Raw genomic sequence first — 21,658 nt, forward strand, 5'->3', positions numbered from 1 at the left:
CATGTCATTGTGGGTAGTAATAATATGTATGAATGAATAAAGTAAATTTTAATTTGATTTGATGTCATTAACCCCATGATTTTTAGAGCATATAAAAAAATATAATACAGATATAATCATAAAAGATTAATATTATCATTTGTAATAATAATAATGAATTTAATGCAAACAAATCAATGGACATGATTAATACAATTCTTACAAAGAAATACATAAATCAATACATTTACAAATCAAAAATGCATAACATGATACAGATGCAGACAAGAAAGAGTAATATTGATGGAATTCATAATTAAAACAAGCTTTAGCTAGGCACCCTTAGTTGAAGACCTGACACGTTTCTTGTCTTCCTGCCAATCATCAGGGGTAAGATACACATGTTTTACTAAAAAATATTAAGGTAACTATTAATGGCGTGGCTCGGCGGCTGATGTAACAGGCAGCAGGGACATGCTGCTCCGCCCTACATTCGAGCAATAATCCTGCACACGGTACCAAATACCGCTCGTTCCGCAGCACCGAATACTGGCACAGATAGCCACAGTCACCGGCTACATGGAGACACCTTCAGCTCCATCAGACACTATGTCACGGCGGGGATCGGCGTCCCGCTCCGCTCCAGACCAAGCTGGTCAAGATGGCGGCGGGCCACCTCGTGCTACAAAGGAGACCTACAAAGCTGCAGCTATGAAGCTCATTGCTAAGATGGCTCCCAGGGACTCCCCTCAGCATGCATCCACCCATCCTGAGCTGGTTGACAACCATAATGAAGCAGACGACACCATACCGCTGGAGGACCCTGCTACGCCTTGTCTTCCATGGGACAGTGTGAGTACCCCAGTCTGCATGTCAGGTACATCGTCAGCTCATGCCCCTGACCAGAACAGCCTTGAACCCGCTCTTAGAGACATTATGGCTGCAGTACTCTCCTGTAATACTTCTATAGCAGCTCTGACTTCAGAAACTAAGGGGGTTAAGGTGGAACTTTCCTTTGTTAGACAAGACATGCAAAAGTTGAGAGATCGTACTACAGCCCTGGAAGACAGACTAGGCACATTGGAGGATGACTGGGCCCCTATACAATGAGAGGTCCACTACAATACAATGGCGGTCGACAGGCAGGCGGCCCGCATTGACGACATGGAAAACAGAATGAGAAGAAACAATGTTCGAGCGATCGGCATCCCTGAAAAGACCAAAGGGAAAAAACCGGTACAATTTATTGAACAGTGGCTTCTCCACACTTATGGGAAGGAAGCCTTCTCCCCCATGTTCTGCGTTGAAAGAGCCCATAGGGTGCCCATGAGACCTTTAACTCCGGGCAATCCACCCCGTATGTTCCTGTTCAAGTTCCTTAACTACAAGGACAGAGACGTCATACTTTCCAAAGCCAGGAATCTAGGAGACGCTCTAAAAATGGCTAATTCCAAAATTTCACTATTTCCGTATTTCTCCGCAGAAGTGCAAAAGCAGAGAGCGCAATTTAACGACGTCAAGAAATGTTTGAGGGCCCTCAATGTACAGTACTCTATACTGTATCCCTCCCGTCTCCGCGTGGTGGCCAGAGACCAGGTCCATTTCTTTGACAGACCACAATTGGTGTCACAATGGCTAGACAGAGAGGAACGCTCCATCAGGGAGGAGACAGCAAATCGCAGAATGGCTGAATGAGACATATACACTCAAGGTATGCGGAACGCAAACTTTGACATTGTATATCTTTTCCTACTTATAGCACATTCTTGGCAAGGCAGATGCCCTACATGATGATACCTGATGCAATCACGATCCCCATCTTGCCTTGTGCGCCTTTTAGGCCCACGAACAGCATCAACATCGGGTTGAGAGCCACGTCTCCCCACACTCAGGATGCCTTCTTTGTTTCAGAAGGACAAAGTTTATTCTTTACAAGGTTTTTTGTTGAGGCCCTGTTGGCCTGTTTGATGCCTCTTCTCACGGACCGGAACACTTTACAGATCTCCAGGGGGATATCACTTTTGCCTAATGGTGATCCCGCAACGGGGTTTGAACTGCAACGCACTCATAGGAATATCTTTTTACCTTTTTACCATATACGCCTCCAATGGCATAGCATGCACGTAAGTTGTGTAAGGGAGATATGTGCACTTTTCAGAACTCCATTTGGTAGTCAAATATATGCTTTGATGATAAGACATGGCTAGATCCCATGTAGTGCTTAGTTGGAATGTGCGTGGACTGAGTAGTGGAGTGAAAAGGCTGGCTGTGTCACATGTAGCTAAATGCCTTCGGTCCTCAATACTTTGTTTACAAGAAACGCATATGCACACGGATCAATCTATGCAATTTTTGGCCCGTTCGTTCAGCCGGCAATTTCACTCTGCATATTCTTCATTCTCTAGGGGTGTAAGTATTTTGATCCCCCAGGGGACCCCCTTTACATGTGCGTATTCAGTAATAGATGATAAGGGGAGATATATTTTTCTTAGATGTAATGTAGAGGGCTTGGAGTGTATATTGGAAAATGTGTACATACCCCCCTATTCTCTGCAGAAGTTCTAAATATTTTTGCAAGTTTCATGGCTCGTCACCCTAATGTTCCAGCTCTTATTGTGGGCAACTTTAATAATTATCTAAACTCCCAGTTGGACAAATTTTCAATGACCCACCCTGATAGATTTAAGATGGGCGGCCCGACACCATTTGCCCATCTACTGATGGCGATGGGGCTGCATGATGTTTGGCGCTTAAGAAATCCCCAAACTAAAGCATATTCTTGCCATTTGGCATCGCACAGAGGCCTCTCCAGGATTGACCTTGGTCTTTGTAATGTGGAGATGTTACCATTTATAGCTGATACCCAGTGTGAACCGAGGACGGTCTCTGACCACTCACCATATTGGGTTAACAAAACAATCTCCTCCATTAAGACCAAGACCAAGGCCTGGGAGCTTTCTATCCTGCAGGAATCAGGGGAGGCGGAGTCATTGTTCATAGCAAACCCGACTGACCATACTGAAAAGAGATGGTTGGAGGCACAAAAGTTGGCTAATACTATGACAATATCGAAGTCAGAAAACAAACGCTTTTTTTTTACAACAGAAATACTATGAGGAAGGGGAAAACACCGGACACATGTTGGCCATGATGGCTAAGGCAGGTAGAGACCCCTCATTTATAGCGACAGTACAAGACACCACCAGACGGGTAGTGTGTACCCATTCGGAGGTTATCACGACATTTCAAACATTCTATGAAGAGGTCTTTTCCTCCAAGGTTACCTCCGCTCCCACTGCAACCCGAGATTTTCTCAAGGGGTGTAATTTACCACGGCTTGGGCAGTCTGACAGAGACGTGTTGAATGCCCTCCTCACAACTGATGAACTTTTGGAGACATTATCCCTTTCGCCCCGGGCAAGACTCCGGGTGCAGATGGACTGCCAGCAGAAGTATACAAAAAATATGCAGACACGCTGATTCCACAACTTAAACAGACTCTAACAGAAGCTTTAGAACTAGGTCAATTACCTCCATCCATGACTGAAGCCACTATCATATTGATACTTAAAGCGGGGGTCCACCTATCTATCGTTTTTTTTTTTTGAGTTCATTCACAAACTTTTCTTCTCAGCATTACATACTCACATATTGTGTGTAATATGTCCACCTGTGTCAGATTTCGTCGGAAAGAATAACTTATATTATTCACTGCAGGCGGTTTCCATCTTCATTGTGGGCATTTGAAGCCCACAAGCATTTATTTCCTGGATGTGGTGAATGCTGTGCTCCCAGCATTCACCGCTCGTTCCCGCACATGCTCAGTGGCATCCTGGGAAACCTGAGACTAGCTCCCAGGAGTCTGGGAGAGGCTAGAAACACGCCTACTCCCACGGGAGGAGAACCAGGAAGTGCAAAGAAGAATAGAAAAATAAAAGGTAATTACGGTGATTTAAATTTTTTAAACGGCATGTCAGCATCTAGGCAAGGAAGAGAATACATACAGATATTGTTCAAAATTTGGGTGGAACTCCGCTTTAAGCCAGGCAAGGACCCCCTGCTTCCAGACTCTTATAGGCCCATCTCTCTATTAACAACAGATGTGAAGCTGCTGGCCAGAGTTCTGGCCACTCGGTTAGCGTTGGTCATTCAAAAACTCATTCACCGAGACCAATCAGGGTTTATACCCTCCAGATCTATGGCTCTGAACATACAACGCTTATTCCTTAATATGCAGATACCAGTAGATAATCCGGGCAATAGGGCAGTCCTATCCCTCGATGCTGCCAAAGCATTTTACAGCGTCGAGTGGCCATACTTATGGGAGGTCCTGGAGAGGTTTGATCTGGGGGAGACTTTCATTAAATGGGTCCAACTATTATATATGAATCCCACAGCCAGGCTGCGTGTTAATGGTGATGTCTCTGAACCCTTCAGGCTTTTCAGGGGTATGAGGCAGGGGTGCCCTCTGTCGCCCCCTGCTGTTTGCCCTAGCCTTGGAACCATTGGCGGAGACGGTGAGAGCATCTCCATTGATAGAGGGCTTTGTGAGGGGCTCTGCAACTGACAAAATATCATTATATGCGGACGATACTCTACTATATTTGGGAGATGCCTCCACCTCACTATCAAACGTGATATCTATAATCACACAATTTGGTACCTTCTCTGGCTTCTCCATTAATTGGAGCAAGTCAGCCCTCCTACCCTTGGATGAACTTACAGCTCCGCTACCGGAATGTGCTGGGTCCCTCCAAGTGGTTACCTCATTCAAGTATTTAGGAGTGCAGGTTACTCTAGATGCCTCCAAATATCTAGCCCTAAATCTCCTACCTATGTTTACCAAGTTACAAACCAAATGTGATGCTTGGTGTAAGCTACCCATTTCTGTCACCGGTAGAGCCAATCTCATAAAAATGGTATGGGCGCCTCAGTTACTTTATATACTATATAATTCCCCGCAATGGATCCCATGTAAATGGTTTACACGTATTGATACTATATTTCAAAGTCTCCTTTGGAAGAAAAAGATTGCTAGGATCAAGCTATCCACATTGCAGTACAGTAAAGACCAGGGTGGGTTGGCAGTCCCTAACATGTGACTCTATTTCCTGGCCTCACAGTTGCTGCACCTAGGTGGCTGGGGTGAGGTTGATATAACAGACCCTATCCGTAACATACTATTTAGTGCGACATTGGATCTTCCCGCAGCTTCACTTCTTGAGGCGGACCTTCCCCAACACCCCAAATCATTACCTACTATCAACTTACTGATCAAATTATGGGGCCACATTAAGCATAGCCTGGGTATGATAGGAGTCACGGGGTACACCCGTGTAATCCATGTTACTCGGAACTGCAGAAACTGGAGGGGTTTCAGTCTTGGGAGGCAAGGGGCATCAAGTATATACTGCAACTCTACTTACAGACCATCTTTAAATCCTTTACTGAACTGCAGGAAGAATTTGGACTGCCAAGACACAACTTTTATAGATACCTTCAACTCCGGCACTCCGTGCAATCACAGGCAAGAGTGTCCAGTTTGGTACATATGGAACATCCGACCATAACTTACATTCTAAATACACAGAATAAAAAAGGCATGATCTCAAATATCTATAACACGCTCTCATCTAGATCACAGGATGCAGCAAAACTACCGTGTAGACATCGGTGGGAACAGGACCTAGGAGAGATTGGGGGTGAAGACTGGGAGCAGTGTTTGCAGTCTTTGCCGATCGTCTCGGTGTCCCCTTCCTACAGGCTCTCCCAACTCTTCTTCTTACACAGAACTTACCGTACATCGGTGCTGCTTCACAGATGGGGCAGGAGGGACTCCCCTCTGTGCCCCAGATGTGGGGGGGCTAACAGGGACCTTATACATTTGCTGTGGCGCTGCCCGAAAGTTTTCAGATATTGGAGTAAAGTAACTAACACCATATCACAAATATATCGATCCATTGTTCCTTTACACCCGGTTACATGCTTGTTGGGTGCGGTGGACGAGGAATTGTTCGTCCCCCCGGCCAATATAGCAGTTTCTAGATTACTATATATTGCATGTAAGCAGATAGCTCGTCTATGGTTATCACCACATAGCCCAACAATGAAACAGTGGATCGAACAGGTCAGTAATACTCAAATTAAAGAAAAACTGACGTATCAACATAGAAATGCGATTAATAAGTTTTACAAAATCTGACAGCCCTGGCTGGACACTCCAGGTTTGGCACCAACTCAGCTAGTCCTTGATAGACTACTCCAAATGTAAACTTCTGGCTCCATAAAGGTGGTGACCATCTACCTATACTGTGCCACAATAATACAAAGCCCTGAGTCAACTTTAAAATTAGGGTGTATTTCTATAAGTTTCTATCCTGGGGGTTAATTAGCAATATGGTCCGTTGTGACGGGGTCCGGTTGTGAGTGAAGGCATCAGTCAGTTTTACCTTCCCGTTGGAAGGAACATAGTTCATTAACAGTTCCTCTTTAGATTTAGAACTTTCAGTGTGTCGTGTACATTGTTACCAACCTACTAGCAGTACTATATGGAACAGAAAGCATAGAAGGAACGTAATTGCTATAAGAATATTGATAGAATTGTCATGACTAAGTTCCATGCTTTAAACTATCAACTGTATAAAATACTGGTGCTAATGCATATCCTAAAAAAAATTGTTACTATGTATCTGTATACTATGTACATCTATTTTTTTTATGACACAATAAAATCTTTTATGATTAAAAAAGTAACTATTAATAAATAGAACCTTCTAATGAAAATAAATTATCAGAAACAACCACTTACTAAAAAATTCTCACAGAATGAAACCCACAAGTTATGCTCAATTCCAGCAATGGGATTGAATGGTGGTCTGGAACAAACTGTCTCACCCGGGGTTGAGGCAGGGTAATACCCCCCCCCCCGAAAAGTAAGAGAAAGGGACAGGGGAGACGACAGCCATGGACCAACCCAGATGCTCACACCACCTAACCAATGAGTGTTGTGTGTGAACATTTAGACCAAAATCTGTGAAAAAATCAAATGAAAAACTGTAAACAACAAGTACAAATGTGACTAATGGTCAAATAGTGTGTATGTTCTAGTTTGCTTGTTAACCATCATCAGATACCCCTTGTTCTCCCTATAGAGATCTATTTGATATCAGAGATATTGTCATTGATTTTCAGAAACCATGAACCAGACCGAGACAGAAGTACAGTAAAATCACACTTGTTTATTAATAAAAATAAAAAGGTAAATAGAGTAAGCATAGTCAAAGCATAGCCAGAGTCCAGTAACCGGTTCGGGTGGTCAGCCAAGCCAGAGTTCAGTAACCAGATCGGGTAATCAGCCAGGCCAGAAGTCAGGGATCCAAGTAGAGGAACAGCAAGCAGGATAAGGAGCCAGAAGGGATGTCAGCAAAGCCACTCTTTAAACAGGAACGCAGGAGATGGTTTCTTGTGATGTGACCAAGGCGAAGGCAGAGATCAAGTGAGCTGGACGGCTTTAAGTAGGCAGGACTGACGAGCAGAATCAACAACAGCTGGGAAACTGTGGAGAGAGATGGGAGCTGGCAATTAGCCGACAGCTGAGCGGCCAGCTCAGAGAAGGAGGGGCTGAGCCCAGCCCTGACAGGGATATTCCATCAGACTATCTATTAGCCAGCCCAGCATATGGGCGGTTAGTCTGGACACCGAGCTGTCTCACTTCTGGGGTTGCAATGCGCTCAGCTCTCTCTCCCCCACCCATCCCAATCACACGATGGGGGCGGAGTTTGACCTCAGTTCATCAGCGTCATGTTCAAACAAGCGGGAGTTTTGTTTTGTCTTTTAAATCACACGCTGCAGCGGAGGTGGGCTAGCATACACTGGGGTACAGTGTACCTTAGGTGGAAGGCTCTCTCACCTCACATTCGCTGCCTAGGCGTCTATGCATGACGTTGGCGGGGACCCGCCCAGGACCAGGGGTACTTCAGCTGGGACCGATTGGCAGTTCACTCGTCCACTTTGTCTCACAAGGAAAGGATCACTCTGAGCAGTATTCGTTATCATATGGGTAATTGCAGACATATTTATGATTTCATTGTATACAACGCAATTTTTAGTGCATTTATTGCCTACTTGCAAACCCTCTTTGGGCGTGTTTAGACCTTATTTATTTTAGCCCTTATTTGTTACACATTCTCCCTGGTTTCATCTACTTTACAGACACTATATATATATATATATATATATATATATATATATATATATATATCCTTCATTTGTGAAAAGTACACACTTTTTGACCTTTAGTCACATTTGTACTTGTTATTTACAGTTTTTCATTTAATTTTTTCACAGATTTTGATCTAAATGTGCACACACAACACTCATTGGTTAGGTGGTATGAGCATCTGGGTTGGTCCATGGCTGTCGTCTCCCCTGGCCCTTTCTCTGACTTTTCGGTGGGGTGGGTATTACCCTGCCTCAACCCCGGGTAAAACAGTTTGTTACAGACCACCATTCAATCCCATTGCTGGAATTGCGCATAACTTGCGGGTTTCTTTCTGTGAGTATTTTTTAGTAAGTGGTTGTTTCTGATAATTTATTTTCATTAGAAGGTTCTATTTATTATTAGTTACCTTAATATTATTTAGTAAAACATGTGCATCTTACCCCTGATGATTGGCAGGAAGCCAAGAAACGCGTCTGGTCTTCAACTAAGGGTGCCTAGCTAAAGCTTGTTTTGATTATGAATTCCATCAATATTGCTCTTTCTTGTCTGTATCTGTATCATATTATGTATTTTTGATTTGTAAATTTATTGATTTATGTATTTCTTTATAGGAATTGTTTTAATCATGTCCATTGATTTGTTTGCATTATCCACTTCAGCCCAGGAAGATTTGGCCGCTCAATGACCAGAGTATTTTTTTGCGATACAGCACTGTATCGCTTTAACTGACAATTGCGCGGTTGTGTGATGCTGTACCCAAACAAAATTGAGGCACTCTTTTTCCCACAAATAGAGCTTTCATTTGGTGGTATTTGATCATTTCTGTGGTTTTTATTTTGTGCGCTATAAACAAAAAAAAAACAATTTTGAAAAAAAACACAATATTTTGTACTTTTTGCTATAATAAATATCCCCAATTTTTTTTCAAAAAAAGCAATATTTTTTCTCAGTTTAGGCTGATATGTATTCTTCTACATATTTTTGGTAATAAAAATTGCAATAAGCATATATTGATTGGTTTGCGCAAAAGTTATAGTGTCTACAAAATAGGGGATAGATTTATGGCATTTTTATTATTTATTTATTTTTACTAATAATGGTGGCGATCTGAGGTTTTTCTCATGACTGCGACATTATGGCGGACACATCGAACACTTTTGACACATTTTTGGAACAATTGACAAATATACAGAGATCAGTGCTATAAAAATGCACTGATTACTGTATAAATGTCACTGGCAGGGAAGGGGTTAACACTAGGGATCGATCAAGGGCTTAATTGTGTTCCCTGACTGTGTGTTCTAACTGTAGGGGGAGGGGACTGACTAGAGGGGATGACAGATCGTGGTTCCTAGCTATTAAAAACTCACAATCTCTCTCTCCTCACAGAACAGAACAGGGATGTGTGTGTGTGTTTACACACACACATCCCTGCTCTGCCTCTTGTGGCCAGCGGTCATCGCGGCCATCGGCCACGAGCATCGGCAGCTCCTGCTTAAAGGAGCCAATGTATAGCTACGACGGCTCGTGGGAACGTGCCGACCTGCCGCAGTATAATGACGACGGCTGGTCGGCAAGGGGTTAAATTCATTATTATTACAAATTATACATGTAGCAATAACTCACGGTGGAGCTGCTGATTTAAAGCGGGCTGTTTCCGTCACCTTTTTACCTGTAGTTTCACCAATACCAGATTTAGAGTCCACGTTGAACTTATCATCTAACAATGTAGGCACCAGTCACTTTAGTACTTTTCCAATGCTTTAATGGGAGATAACTGGAAGAAGTAGCAGGAAAGAGATAGAAGAAGAGTTGCAAGGAAGTTCAAATACCTTTTCTTGGTGTAGCACTAAGGAATTGAAATCTCAGGGATGAATGTATCTTCAGTTCAGGATTAAATCTTTGCCCGCCCGGATAGGTCTCTCTCACTAACCTAGCAGCCGGTGCGCAGCACGAACAGAAAGTCTCTGCCACAGACTTGAGTAGAACAAAACTGTACGATCCTCTGCCACAGGATGTAGTAGTTTTCAGTGAATAGCAACACAGTACCAGAACCTTTAAGCCGACCGGCAGTACTATGTGGTAGGTTAACTTGAGATGCGTCCTCCAATTGAGTCACCAGGCCCCTCTCCAGACCAGCGCTCCGCATGATCCTTCCATGACTGGTCCTCCCCTGGATTCTTCTCAATTGTCCAGCTTCTTCCCGCAGGACAGACAGCACAGGACCATCTCTGCAGCAGTTGTAGTAGGCCCCAGACAGACTTCTGGGCCCACCCACACGCTGTAGCATCGCAGTCCTCCGGGCTGGAGGACCACGAGGTAGGACTCCTAACACATACCTGTCGGCCAGGAGGGCCAGCAGGTGGAACGAAAAGACCCAGAAATATGGCGTCTGTCCCTTAAATACCCCCTCCCAGAATGCACCGCAGGGGACAACCTCTGCCGAGTTACTTCTGAGAAAGAAGAGCACTCAATACACCTCAGTCTGTTGCTTTCCAGCTCCGGTCTGTAGAGACACCGACATCTACTGGCGATGGAGTGGAACTGCACGCAACACAACCAAGGTTGGAACAGAAGCTAATTTAGCCATAGATTAAATCTGAACTATGTACAGAACAGATGACCCACTAAATTTACATAAAGGCGGTAGATTGAAAAATCTACCAGCGCTACATATATTATTCTTTTATGATTAAATCTGTATTATATTTTTTATATCCTCTAAAAATCATGGGGTTAATGACATCAAATCAAATTAAAATGTACTTTATTCATTCAAACATATTATTACGACCCACAATGACATGTTTCATCTAAAGTCCCATTTCTATTTCCTATATTTTTCTGAATATCTTATTATCACATTTATTGTCACAATGTTTTTTATACATTTTTTGAGATCATGTAATTTGTGCTAATTTTCTGATAGCGCTGCACTATATGTGTATTGATTCTATATACCACCACTGATATATCTTTATATCTTAAATAAGTGTTCTAGTGCCTTCTGCTTCTATACTGGGACTCAATAACCTGAGATGTCTATTCCTATGCTTTAGACCGAGTCTGTGAACCCCAGGTGGGGCTCCTTTTGGCTAGTGGGTCCATCTGGTACGCACCATTGTGTGCCCATATTGTGTCTAACTGCTCATGGAGAAATGCAGAATGCCTTTTTGGCCCTCTTAAGATTAATGTGTACTCACTCAATCTCATTCTATCACCCCCCCTCTCCAAATCCCCTGAAGAAGCAGACAAGGCGAAACAGGTTGTGTGTTTTTTTCTCCCTCTTAGAACAAACTAAGTGTTTTGTACAAATACAGGGTGATCTCAAATTTATAAGTGTCATATTTACACTTTCTGGGGGAGGAATTACTATCTTCAGGGGGATCTTGGTATTCTAATGAAAGGTCATAGCAACATGCTAGACCACCATGGGATAGCTCAAAGGGGAATCTGCAGTTCTCTTTCCCTGTTTTATTTCTACAGGTTGCCATTGGATGCTGCAGTATCCCAGGGCAGCAACAGCCATTTGATTGGTAGGTAAGTCCAGCAGCTGATTGGTCAAATTTGGCAGTTGGAAAGCCCACACGGAGGGAGCCAATAAAAGGAGCTGGAGCTGGGGTCTCACTGACCGTTTTTGACCAGACCACAACCCCACCTGCCCTCCCTAACTTCAGCAAGTTATGATGTTGTCCAAATGGGGGAGTAGTCATCCAGCATTGACTGGATGGACACCGCTTAATTTTGTTTAAATGTATTTTAGCCAAGATGGCTTTATAATTATTTAAATTTATAATGTTCAAGTTTGCCCCCCCATGGATAACACCATGGCCTTATAATTCCAAATAAATAAATAAATATGTTTAAATTGATTAATGATGTGTGGTCTCTTTTATTACTAAATACCTTTGTGCTGGCCCATGAGTTGTGAGGAATTTTCTTGTTTTTAAAGGGGTGACTAATTTTAATATTAGACACATTTTTAATAAATTGTACAATAAAATTTACTTTTTAAATTTATAATTGTGTATGGAGTATTATAGCAAGAGGAGGTTTCAGCACTTGAAAAGTCCCAATTATTTTTCTGTTTTTGTCTGTTTTATTGTTAACCGTTGTTAACAGAACGCTATTTAGCTGCAGCACTGATATGGCATCAGCATACCAAGACATTTTGGACAATTTCATGCTCCCAACTTTATGGGAACAGTTTGGGGATGGCCCCTTCCTGTTCCAACATGGCTGCACACCAGTGGACAAACAAGGTCCATAAAGAAATGGATGAGCGAGTTTGGGGGTGGAAGAACTTGACTGGCCTGCACAGTTCCTGACCTCAACCCGATAGAACACCTTTGGGATGAATTAGAGCAGAGACTGCGGGCCAGGCCTTGTTAATTTCAGTGCCTGACCTCACAAATGCACATCTGGAAGAGAGGTCAAACATTCCCATAGACACACTGCTAAACCTTGTGGATACCCTTCCCAGAAGAGTTGCAGCTGTTATAGCTGCAAAGGGTGGGCCAACTTAACCCTTTCATGACTAAGCCTATTTTTGAAATTTGGTGTTTACAAGTTAAAATCCGTATTTTTTGCTAGAAAATTACTTAGAACCCCCAAACATTATATATTTTTTTAGCTGAGAATCTAGAGAATAAAATGGCGATTGTTGCAATATTTTTTATCACACAGTATTTGTGCAGCGGTGTTTTAAACGCAAATTTTTGGAAAAGTGACACTTTCATGAATTTTAAAAAATCCAAACAGTAAAGTTACCCCAATTTTTTTGTATAATGTGAAAGATGATGTTACGCCAAGTAAAAAGATACCAAACATGTCACCCTTTATAATTGCACGCACTCGTGGAATGGCGACGAACTACGGTACCTATGAATTTCCATAGGTGACACTTTAAAAAAATTTTACGGTTACCAGGTTTGAGCTACAGAGGAGGTCTAGGGCTAGAATTATTGCTCTCGCTCTGACGATCGCGGCGATACCTCACATGTGTGGTTTGAACACCGTTTACATATGCGGGCGCGACTTCCGTATGTGTTTTCTTCGCTGCGCGAGCTCGCGGCGATAGGGGCACTTTAAAAATTTTTTTTTTTTTTTAATTTTATTTATTTTTGTACTTTATAAATTGTGTTTAAAAAATTTTTTTTTTTTTTTTTACTTTTATTGCTGTCACAAGCAATGTAAACATCCCTTGTGACAGTAATAGGTGGTGACAGGTACTCTTTATGGAGGGATGGGGGGTCTAAAAGAACCCCCATCCCTCCTTTACACTTCAAAGTATTCAGATCGCTGAAAACGGCGATTCTGAATACTGTGTACTTTTTTAAATTCGGCGCCATCGGCAGCCGAGTAAACGGGAAGTGACGTCATGACGTCGCTTCCGCGTTTACAACGAGAAGGCTGGAACGAAGCCGCTCACAGCTTCGTTCCAGCCCGCCCCCAGCCGCCGAAGGCAGCCGAATGGACACCGGGCCACCGATTACACGGGAGGCCCGGTAACAGCGGCGGGAGGCGGCAGGAGGGGGGGATGTCCCCTCCCGCTCCTCCGGTATAACAGCCGAGTGGCTTTTAGCCGCATTGGTTGTTATACACGGGTAGCCGATCGCCCGCTGTAAACAACAGTACCGGGATGATGCCTGCAGCTGCGGGCATCATCCCGGTATAACCCCGGAAAGCCGAGTACGCATATCTGCGTACGGTCGGCGGGAAGGGGTTAATATTTGAACCCTACGGACTAATGCCCTATACACATGTTGGTCAGAAATTCCGAACGTCAAGAATGCGGTGACATACAACACGTACGACAAGCCGAGAAAAATGACGTTCTATAGCCAGTGCTGCTCTTCTGCTTGATTCTGAGCATGCGTGGCACTTTGTGTGCTGGAATTGTCTACACACTCAGAATTTACACAAACGGATTTTGTTGTTGGAAAATTTTAGAGCCAGCTCTCAAACTTTGTGTGTCAGAAATTCTGATGGAAAAAGTCAGATGGAGCCCACACACGGTCGGAATTTCTGACAGCAAGCTCCAATCGCACATTTTCCATCGTAAAGTCCGACCGTGTGTACAGGGCATAAGGCTTAATGTACATGGGACTTTTTAAAACCTCCCCTGAAGGATTTAACTTGACAGATAGTAAACGACGTTTAAAAACATCCGTTTTGCTGTGTTTACATGCCGTGTTTAGCCTCGTTCAGCCGCGTTTGCGTTTAGGAAGGTTTTAAAAAAAAAATTTTTTTTTTTTTCAAATAGTCAAAAATGTATCTCCATTAAAAACGCCTGTAAATGAACAGTGGCTAAACGCGAGTACAAGCTGTTACAAGCATTTGACGTTTTAAATGCCTCTGAAGGTCCGTCCTGAATGCATTTTTTTGCATTCCAAAAAAATGATTCTAAACTTAACTGCCTGTGTACATGCACCGATAAGATAACATAGAGGAGAGTTCAGGGGCAGCTGAAAAAAATGCCCAACTGCTCCTAAATGTTCTTTACCAGCAGCAGAGTACATGAAGCCTAATGCCGCGTACACACGAGCGGACTTTACGGCGGACTTTGCCCGGCGGACTTTTCGTCGGACTTTGTTGGCTCCTTGAGCCGGACTTAAAAACGGACGGACTTGGCCACACACGCTCATTGCAAAAGTCCGCTGGTTTTGAACGCGGTGACGTATAGCACGTACGACGGGACTAGAAAAAGGAAGTCCAAGCCCCACTCCGGCACCCTTTGGGCTCCTTCTGCTAATCTCGTGTTTATCTCTTGTTAGTAGAAGTTTGGTTAGAGACGATTCGCGCTTTTCACACTTCAGCTTATTTCGTTCGTTTTCTGCGGTTCAGTTTGTGCTTGTGAGGTTTGTATCTGCTTTTCAGTGCGTGTTGGTCAGTTCGTAACCTGCCTTGCAGGCCGTTCTGGTCCGCTCGTTCCTGATTTTCAGGTCGTTCTTCATAGGCCTTGCTGTTCTTCAGTGCGTTTGTTATAAGTTTGTTTGTTTGAGCAGCTGACCGTTTTGAAGCCATGTCGAGTGGACGTTCTCGTTCTCGAGTTCGTGCTGTGTGGGGACTTGGTGTTGGGGTTAATACTTTGACCCGAGTCCAGTCCATGAACAGGGTGAGGAGGAGTTCATGGACCAAGAATTGGTTGCGCCAATGCCTTTGCTCCGTGAGCTCCGTGAGAATAATCCTGAGGATTTCAGGAATTTTCTCAGGATGACGGACCCCGTCTTTGAGCGTCTGCTGGCTATGCTGACCCCCTATATCAGCAGGCAGGATACCTGCATGAGGCAAGCCATCAGTGCGGAGCAGAGGCTAGTTGCCACGTTACGTTACTTGGCGACAGGGAGAAGTCTTCAGGACTTAAAGTTCTCGACAGGCATCTCCCCCCAGGCTCTGGGGATCATAATCCCAGAGACCTATTCTGCTATTATTCAGGTCCTGTAGAAGGAATATATGAAGGTAAGTTTTATCCTTTAACATTACATGATATGTATTAACTGTTTTTAGATGTATTGTAGAACTGTCCTCTTTACCTAATTGCCATGCTTTCAATCTGCTGTGAATGTCCCCTTTATCTTCGTGCATGCCTATTTTAATAATTTATTGCCCTACATGCATAATTTCTTTCATTAACCTCCCCACCATGCAATGCTGGGTCCATTTTTTTCTCTAGCCTATAGTCCATTGAACAATGTATATTGTCTGCTCCATTGTCTTGTTTGCCCCTCCCCCACCCCACAAATGTTTGAGCCAGTCAGGTGTGTTTGTTAACCTAATTAGAACCCCCACCCCACAAATGTTTGAGCCAGTCAGGTGTGTTTGTTAACCTAATTAGAACCCCTCCCCCACCCCACAAATGTTTGAGCCAGTCAGGTGTGTTTGTTAACCTAATTAGAACCCCTCCCCCACCCCACAAATGTTTGAGCCAGTCAGGTGTGTTTGTTAACCTAATTAGAACCCCCACCCCACAAATGTTTGAGCCAGTCAGGTGTGTTTGTTAACCTAATTAGAACCCCCACCCCACAAATGTTTGAGCCAGTCAGGTGTGTTTGTTAACCTAATTAGAACCCCTCCCCCCACATTCAAATGTATCAATGGGCCATCATAGGGGGTGAGTAATCTTATAAGTGTGCCTTATGTTTTTCCACATTTCAATTACAAACACACATATTTATAATATTTGACTGCTGTTGTTTACTAATGTTTTGGTGTAATCTGATATACAAAAAAAAAGTCCTTATCTTATTTTTTTTTGCACTCCACAGTTTCCTTCAAGTCCACAGGAATGGCAGACTGTGGCCTCCCAGTTCGCTGACCGTTGGGACTTTCCCAACTGTGTAGGGGCGATTGACGGGAAGCACGTCCGGATTGTGCCACCACCGCATTCGGGGTCTTATTTCTTTAACTACAAGGGGTTCCATAGTGTAGTTTTGATGGCGGTGGTCTCGGCACATTTGGAGTTTATGTTTGTGGATGTGGGTAAGAACGGCCGGATGTCTGACGGAGGAGTCTTTGCACAGACCGAGCTGTGCCATCGTCTCCAGACCGGTGGCCTGGAATTGCCACCTGATGACGATAATGTGGATGGACTCCCCTCAGTTTTTATTGCTGATGAAGCATTTGCTCTCTGTGAGAACTTGATGAGGCCGTTCCCCCAAAGGACACTCACCCCTGAGAGGAGGGTATTTAATTATCGGCTGGCCAGAGCAAGAAGGGTTGTGGAGAATGCCTTTGGTATTCTGGCCAGCCGGTTCCATATCTTCCTTACGGCTATTAATTTGGCGGACTATAAAATCAACCACGTCATCCTTGCTTGCTGCATTTTACATAACTTTTTAAGGAGACATTCAGCTACATATCTATCCTCTGTTGGGCCTGAGGCCAGACTGGAAGAGGCTAGCACTTTCACAGGCCTAGAAATTGGCCGTATTGGCTTGGCCCCCCGAACCGCACGTCAAGTGCGTGACCGTTATGTGAATTATTTTAATGGTCGGGGGGCCATTGCTATTCAGCAACAGCTGTAAGTTTGTTTAAAAAAGAAAAAAGAAAATTGGTTTATCTAAATATCTTGTTTTTATTGTTGTTTACCTTTAAGTTATGTCTGTCTCCTAGTGCACTTGTAGTAGTGTCAAGTGCATTTAGCTTTAGTTAATCAGGCCCACAAAAACAAACCCCAAATTTTGACTTCAAGAAACAGCCACACACATTGTATAGGGTAAAAAATTTTACTTGGTGCACATTGAAAGGTGCATTTTTTACCATATTTTTTATTTTTTTTTGTTCTTTTTTTTTTTTCAAAAATATTTTACGTTGTGTAAAAAAATTATCTTTTACTAAATTATTCAAGCCATTTTTTCACAAATATATAGAACTTTATCTAACAAGATTTACATACACAACAGTGTTTTTAGAAACAAAACTTACAATAAATGAACTTACAAAGTTCAATATTTCTAGAACGGTGCATGTAATGTCACCCTTGCAGAAATTTGTCATTTATAAGATGCTCAAAATTGAGCTTTACTAAAGGGTCAAGTCAACATGTGCTATCTCCTATCATGGGAGAGCAATGTACGTGTTTTGTGTGTGCAATCCCATTTTTGGTTCCTCTCACCACCAAAGATTTTTCAGGATGAAGGGTTTGCAAACACAAAACAAGTACATTGCTAACCCATGATGGAAGATAGCACATGATGACACACCGTGTGCATCACACATAGTAAATTTGGTTATACCCCCAAAATTGTAAAAAAATTTTTAATAACAAAAAAACTTCCCAAGGAAATGAAGAACATGATTGATGTTTTTAGGCCAAACGTGATTATATTCGGCCCAAAACATCAATCATGTTCTTCATTTCCTGTTGCATGGAGTCCAGGCGAAGTTTCATGCTGTGAATTTGTTCACGCATTTGATCTATGTGGCCATTCCACAGCATAATCTGGCCAATTAATCTTTGCGCACTGTCTGTGGTGAAGTGCTCTGCCGCTTGGCCTTCCACAACCAGAAACTCACCTAAAACGAGTGAATAAAAACAAGGTTTACAATATGCACGCCAAAATACAGTAACTCAAGCTGGGGTGTCAGTCACTCACTTGGTGGGCTTGAAACCTCGCACACTTCCTCCACCTCTCCTTCCTCAAGGTCGTCGGGTGGGCGTGGTCTTGGGCTGGGGCTTGGGGTAGGTTCGGCCTCAGGCTGGTGACTTGGGGGGGTCCTGAGATCCTTGGACTGTTGTCTGAGTCTTTTCTCCCCTATGAGATTTGAAAAAAGGTATAGTTAAAACACACTGATCTTTTTGGTTTTAATAAATAAAGTAAAACGTTGGTTAAGATTTTTTGCCAATTTTGCATCATAATAAATGTTGTTGACAGGATGAACATTACCTATGAACAACAATTATAAAGAATGCTTATTTTCGGGCAAGTTTCACAGATGCTGACACCTCAATGATCTCCTATGTGTATTACCCCTCAAAAATTTAGTGATGGTCACATAGTACACTAGAAAATGCATTTCCTGCGCAAAATGCGTGGGAATGCTGAATAGCTAAATTGCTAAAATGACCGCCATCAAAACTGCCCCATCATATTCCTCGATTATAAATCAGTACATGGTGTGTCTGTCCCCTCCCCCCGGGCTCTGTAATCAGAGCTGAGATGCTCCAGCCACCTCCCCCCCTGTGTATAACAGAAGCTTTGGTAACCATGGCAACAAAACACACACAGTACACTCTGATTAATGTCTAAAATTTCACGAAATGACCTCTAAACAAAAAGCTTTTTATCCAAAAATTACAAAAATATCAAACTGAAAGGATATAGCCAGATAGCTGAATATTTATTGAACATTGTAAAGTTTGTTTGGTGTCTCTAGGTGAAAGTATGAAGGAGCTGAAACTTTTGGGAGCGGAAGAAGAATTTAAGGATTTCAAGCATGCTCCCATTGAATTCAATGTTTAAACAAGTGAAAAAAACCTTAATATTTAAAAACGTATAAATGGTAGTAAAAAAGTTGAAAAAGACCACACATCAGCTAAAAGAGACGAACATTTTAATAGTTGAATGGTTTTAATAGCTGAAAGTATGCAGAAGTTACGCAGAGCCAAAAAACGTACGGAATAAAATTAAAAGTAAATTTAAAAATAAATAAAATCGAAGAACAATAGTGGGACTGCTAAATCATTCCCACTAACTATAGTGCTCGTGAGTCCAGATGTGGAAACAGCTGCTGTGTCCTGTCCCTACATTACACTGAATCATTTTTGAGGAAGCATTATATTTTCAAACACATCTACACCACATCAACTCATTGTGGGAATTCGACAAATTATCAAGCCATAAATGTATGTCCAACACTGTCCCATCGTATTTGGCGAAAAAATAACGTCACTTTATAAAGTATCATATCTATTCCAAAGAACGGTATTTACGAACGATGCAGAAAAACCGCCAAAAATAAGGATCAGCATGCAAGTTCTGTATCTCAATAGTAAAACACAAGTACTTACTTTTTTTAAGCAGCTTCTTTATTCGCCAATATTGGTCTGGCTCCCGACTTTTTATGTCAGACCACCGCTTCCGCAATTGTTCTTTCGAACGTTTTGTCCCAAATTTCCCTTCAAGAGCGGTGACAATTGAGGACATTATTTTGTCCTTTCTCAGATTGGGTCGTGTGTACGGTCCTTTTTTGCCATCGTAGTCCTCCCTTCTCAATATGGACACCATCTCCACCATCTCTTCAAAAGACATGTTGGTGGCCTTATATCTCCTCCGGGATGTGGATGTTTGGGGCTCCGGGCTTTCCTCCGCGCTACTTTCACTTAATCGCTCCGCCATCTTTTGCTATCTACTCCCACTGCGCAACGAAGAGTGAAGGGGCGGGGCCAAATCGTACTTACGAACGTCAGGGGCGGGCGACGCAGGCGGAGCATGACACATGCGCAGTGTATATCAAGCTATTACGATGGCCTACGTATGTCCGTGCGGAAGTAGCGACCGTCACAAACGAAGGTAAGATTAAAGAGTGTGTGTGTGTGTGTGTGTCCCCTAGATTACAACACAAACTAATCCTGAGATTTGGGCCTGACATTTAAGTTTTGATCTTGTGTCTTGTCTTCCAGAAAAAATGAATCCCTTTAAAGAGGAAGAATTTTTGTGCCATTTTATTGAGCTCTATGAGGACAAGAAAAACCTGTGGGAGGTCAAACACCCCCTATATTATAATCGGGATGTTAGGAAGGCAACACTGGGCACACTTTTAGAGTTTGTGAAGACTCGACTCCCCCAGGCAGACCTCAAGTTTGTGGACAGGAAAATAGGTATCTTGCGTAACATGTATAAGCGGGAACACAGAAAAATCCAGGAGTCGCTCAGATCCGGGGCAGCAGCTGACCAAGTATATGTACCCAAGTTGTGGTATTACCACAAACTGCGATTCCTGGATGAGCAGACCGAAGCCAGGCAATCACTTTCCACCCTTCCCCCCACCCTTCCCTCCAGCCTTCCCTCCACTCTTCCCTCCAGCCTTCCATCCACTCTTCCCTCCAGCCTTCCATCCACCTCCACCCCAGCTGAGGAGTCCCAGGATGAACTGGGCCTTTTCACCATTGATGAAGTGGATGCGCCCAGCTTCAGCCAGGTATACTTTTTTTTTAGATTTGGGGATTGTGTAAATGTTATTAATGATGTTAAGGTGTTAATTTTGAAAGTGCTTCCTAAAAAATCACTTCTGCACAAAGAGTAATATGTAGATACATCACTAGACAGTAGTGGCCAAATATATACGTAACCTCAGATCTTGTTGATCATCTGAAATAATGGTGTGGTCAAATAGATAGCCTTTACTATTTTGTGTAATTATATTTGAAAGTTAGGAGCTAAAAATTGTGTGTGATTGCATAACAGAAAATTACAACTATGTCCCTTTTTTTACACAGGATGACCTCAGCCAGGAGGAGGCCTTGCCCAGTGGGAGAGAGGAGGAGGCCTTGCCCAGTGGGAGAGAGGAGGAGGCCTTGCCCAGTGGGAGAGAGGAGGAGGCTGTGGCTGGGCCAAGTAGAAGCCGCATAGAGTGTCAGGTGCCTCCCCTCCGCATTCTCCACAAAAGGCCCAGTAGAATGACACCAACAGAGCAGGAATCCCTAGACCTCATACGGGAAGCAAGCCGGATCCTGAGCAAACCACCCAATGCAGAGGAGGCGTATGGCACCTATATAGACAGCAGATTACTGGAGTTGGAAAAGGGCCAACGCCTCCTCTGTGAGGGTCTAATTTTCCAGGCTTACCAGAAGGGCTTGAGAGGGGAGCTTACTACTACAACCTATCTAGCAGATGAAGCCAATCCTCCTCCTCCTCCTCCTCCTCCTCCTGCCCCAAGTACACCACCAGAGGCACAACCTCCGAGGAAGGCTGCAGAGAAGCGTGGAGGGAAGGCTGCAGAGAAGCGTGGAGGGAA

General features: G+C 43.3%; 1 protein-coding gene across 1 annotated transcript; it reads right to left on the reverse strand.

Annotated features, from left to right (window-relative positions):
• Positions 1–16,971: 16,971 nt before the first annotated feature.
• Positions 16,972–20,228, reverse strand: LOC141146075 (uncharacterized). The gene is made up of 3 exons (XM_073632834.1): positions 19,713–20,228; positions 18,298–18,456; positions 16,972–18,217 (listed from the first exon to the last, which is right to left on the reverse strand). The coding sequence occupies exons 1-3, from the start codon at positions 20,038–20,040 to the stop codon at positions 18,024–18,026; spliced, it is 681 nt and encodes a 226-aa protein (XP_073488935.1). The 5' UTR covers positions 20,041–20,228; the 3' UTR covers positions 16,972–18,023.
• Between the last annotated feature and the right edge of the window lie 1,430 nt (positions 20,229–21,658).

The sequence above is a fragment of the Aquarana catesbeiana genome, linkage group LG05 (assembly GCF_042186555.1).
Source record: "Aquarana catesbeiana isolate 2022-GZ linkage group LG05, ASM4218655v1, whole genome shotgun sequence".
Classification (NCBI taxonomy): Eukaryota; Metazoa; Chordata; class Amphibia; order Anura; family Ranidae; genus Aquarana; species Aquarana catesbeiana.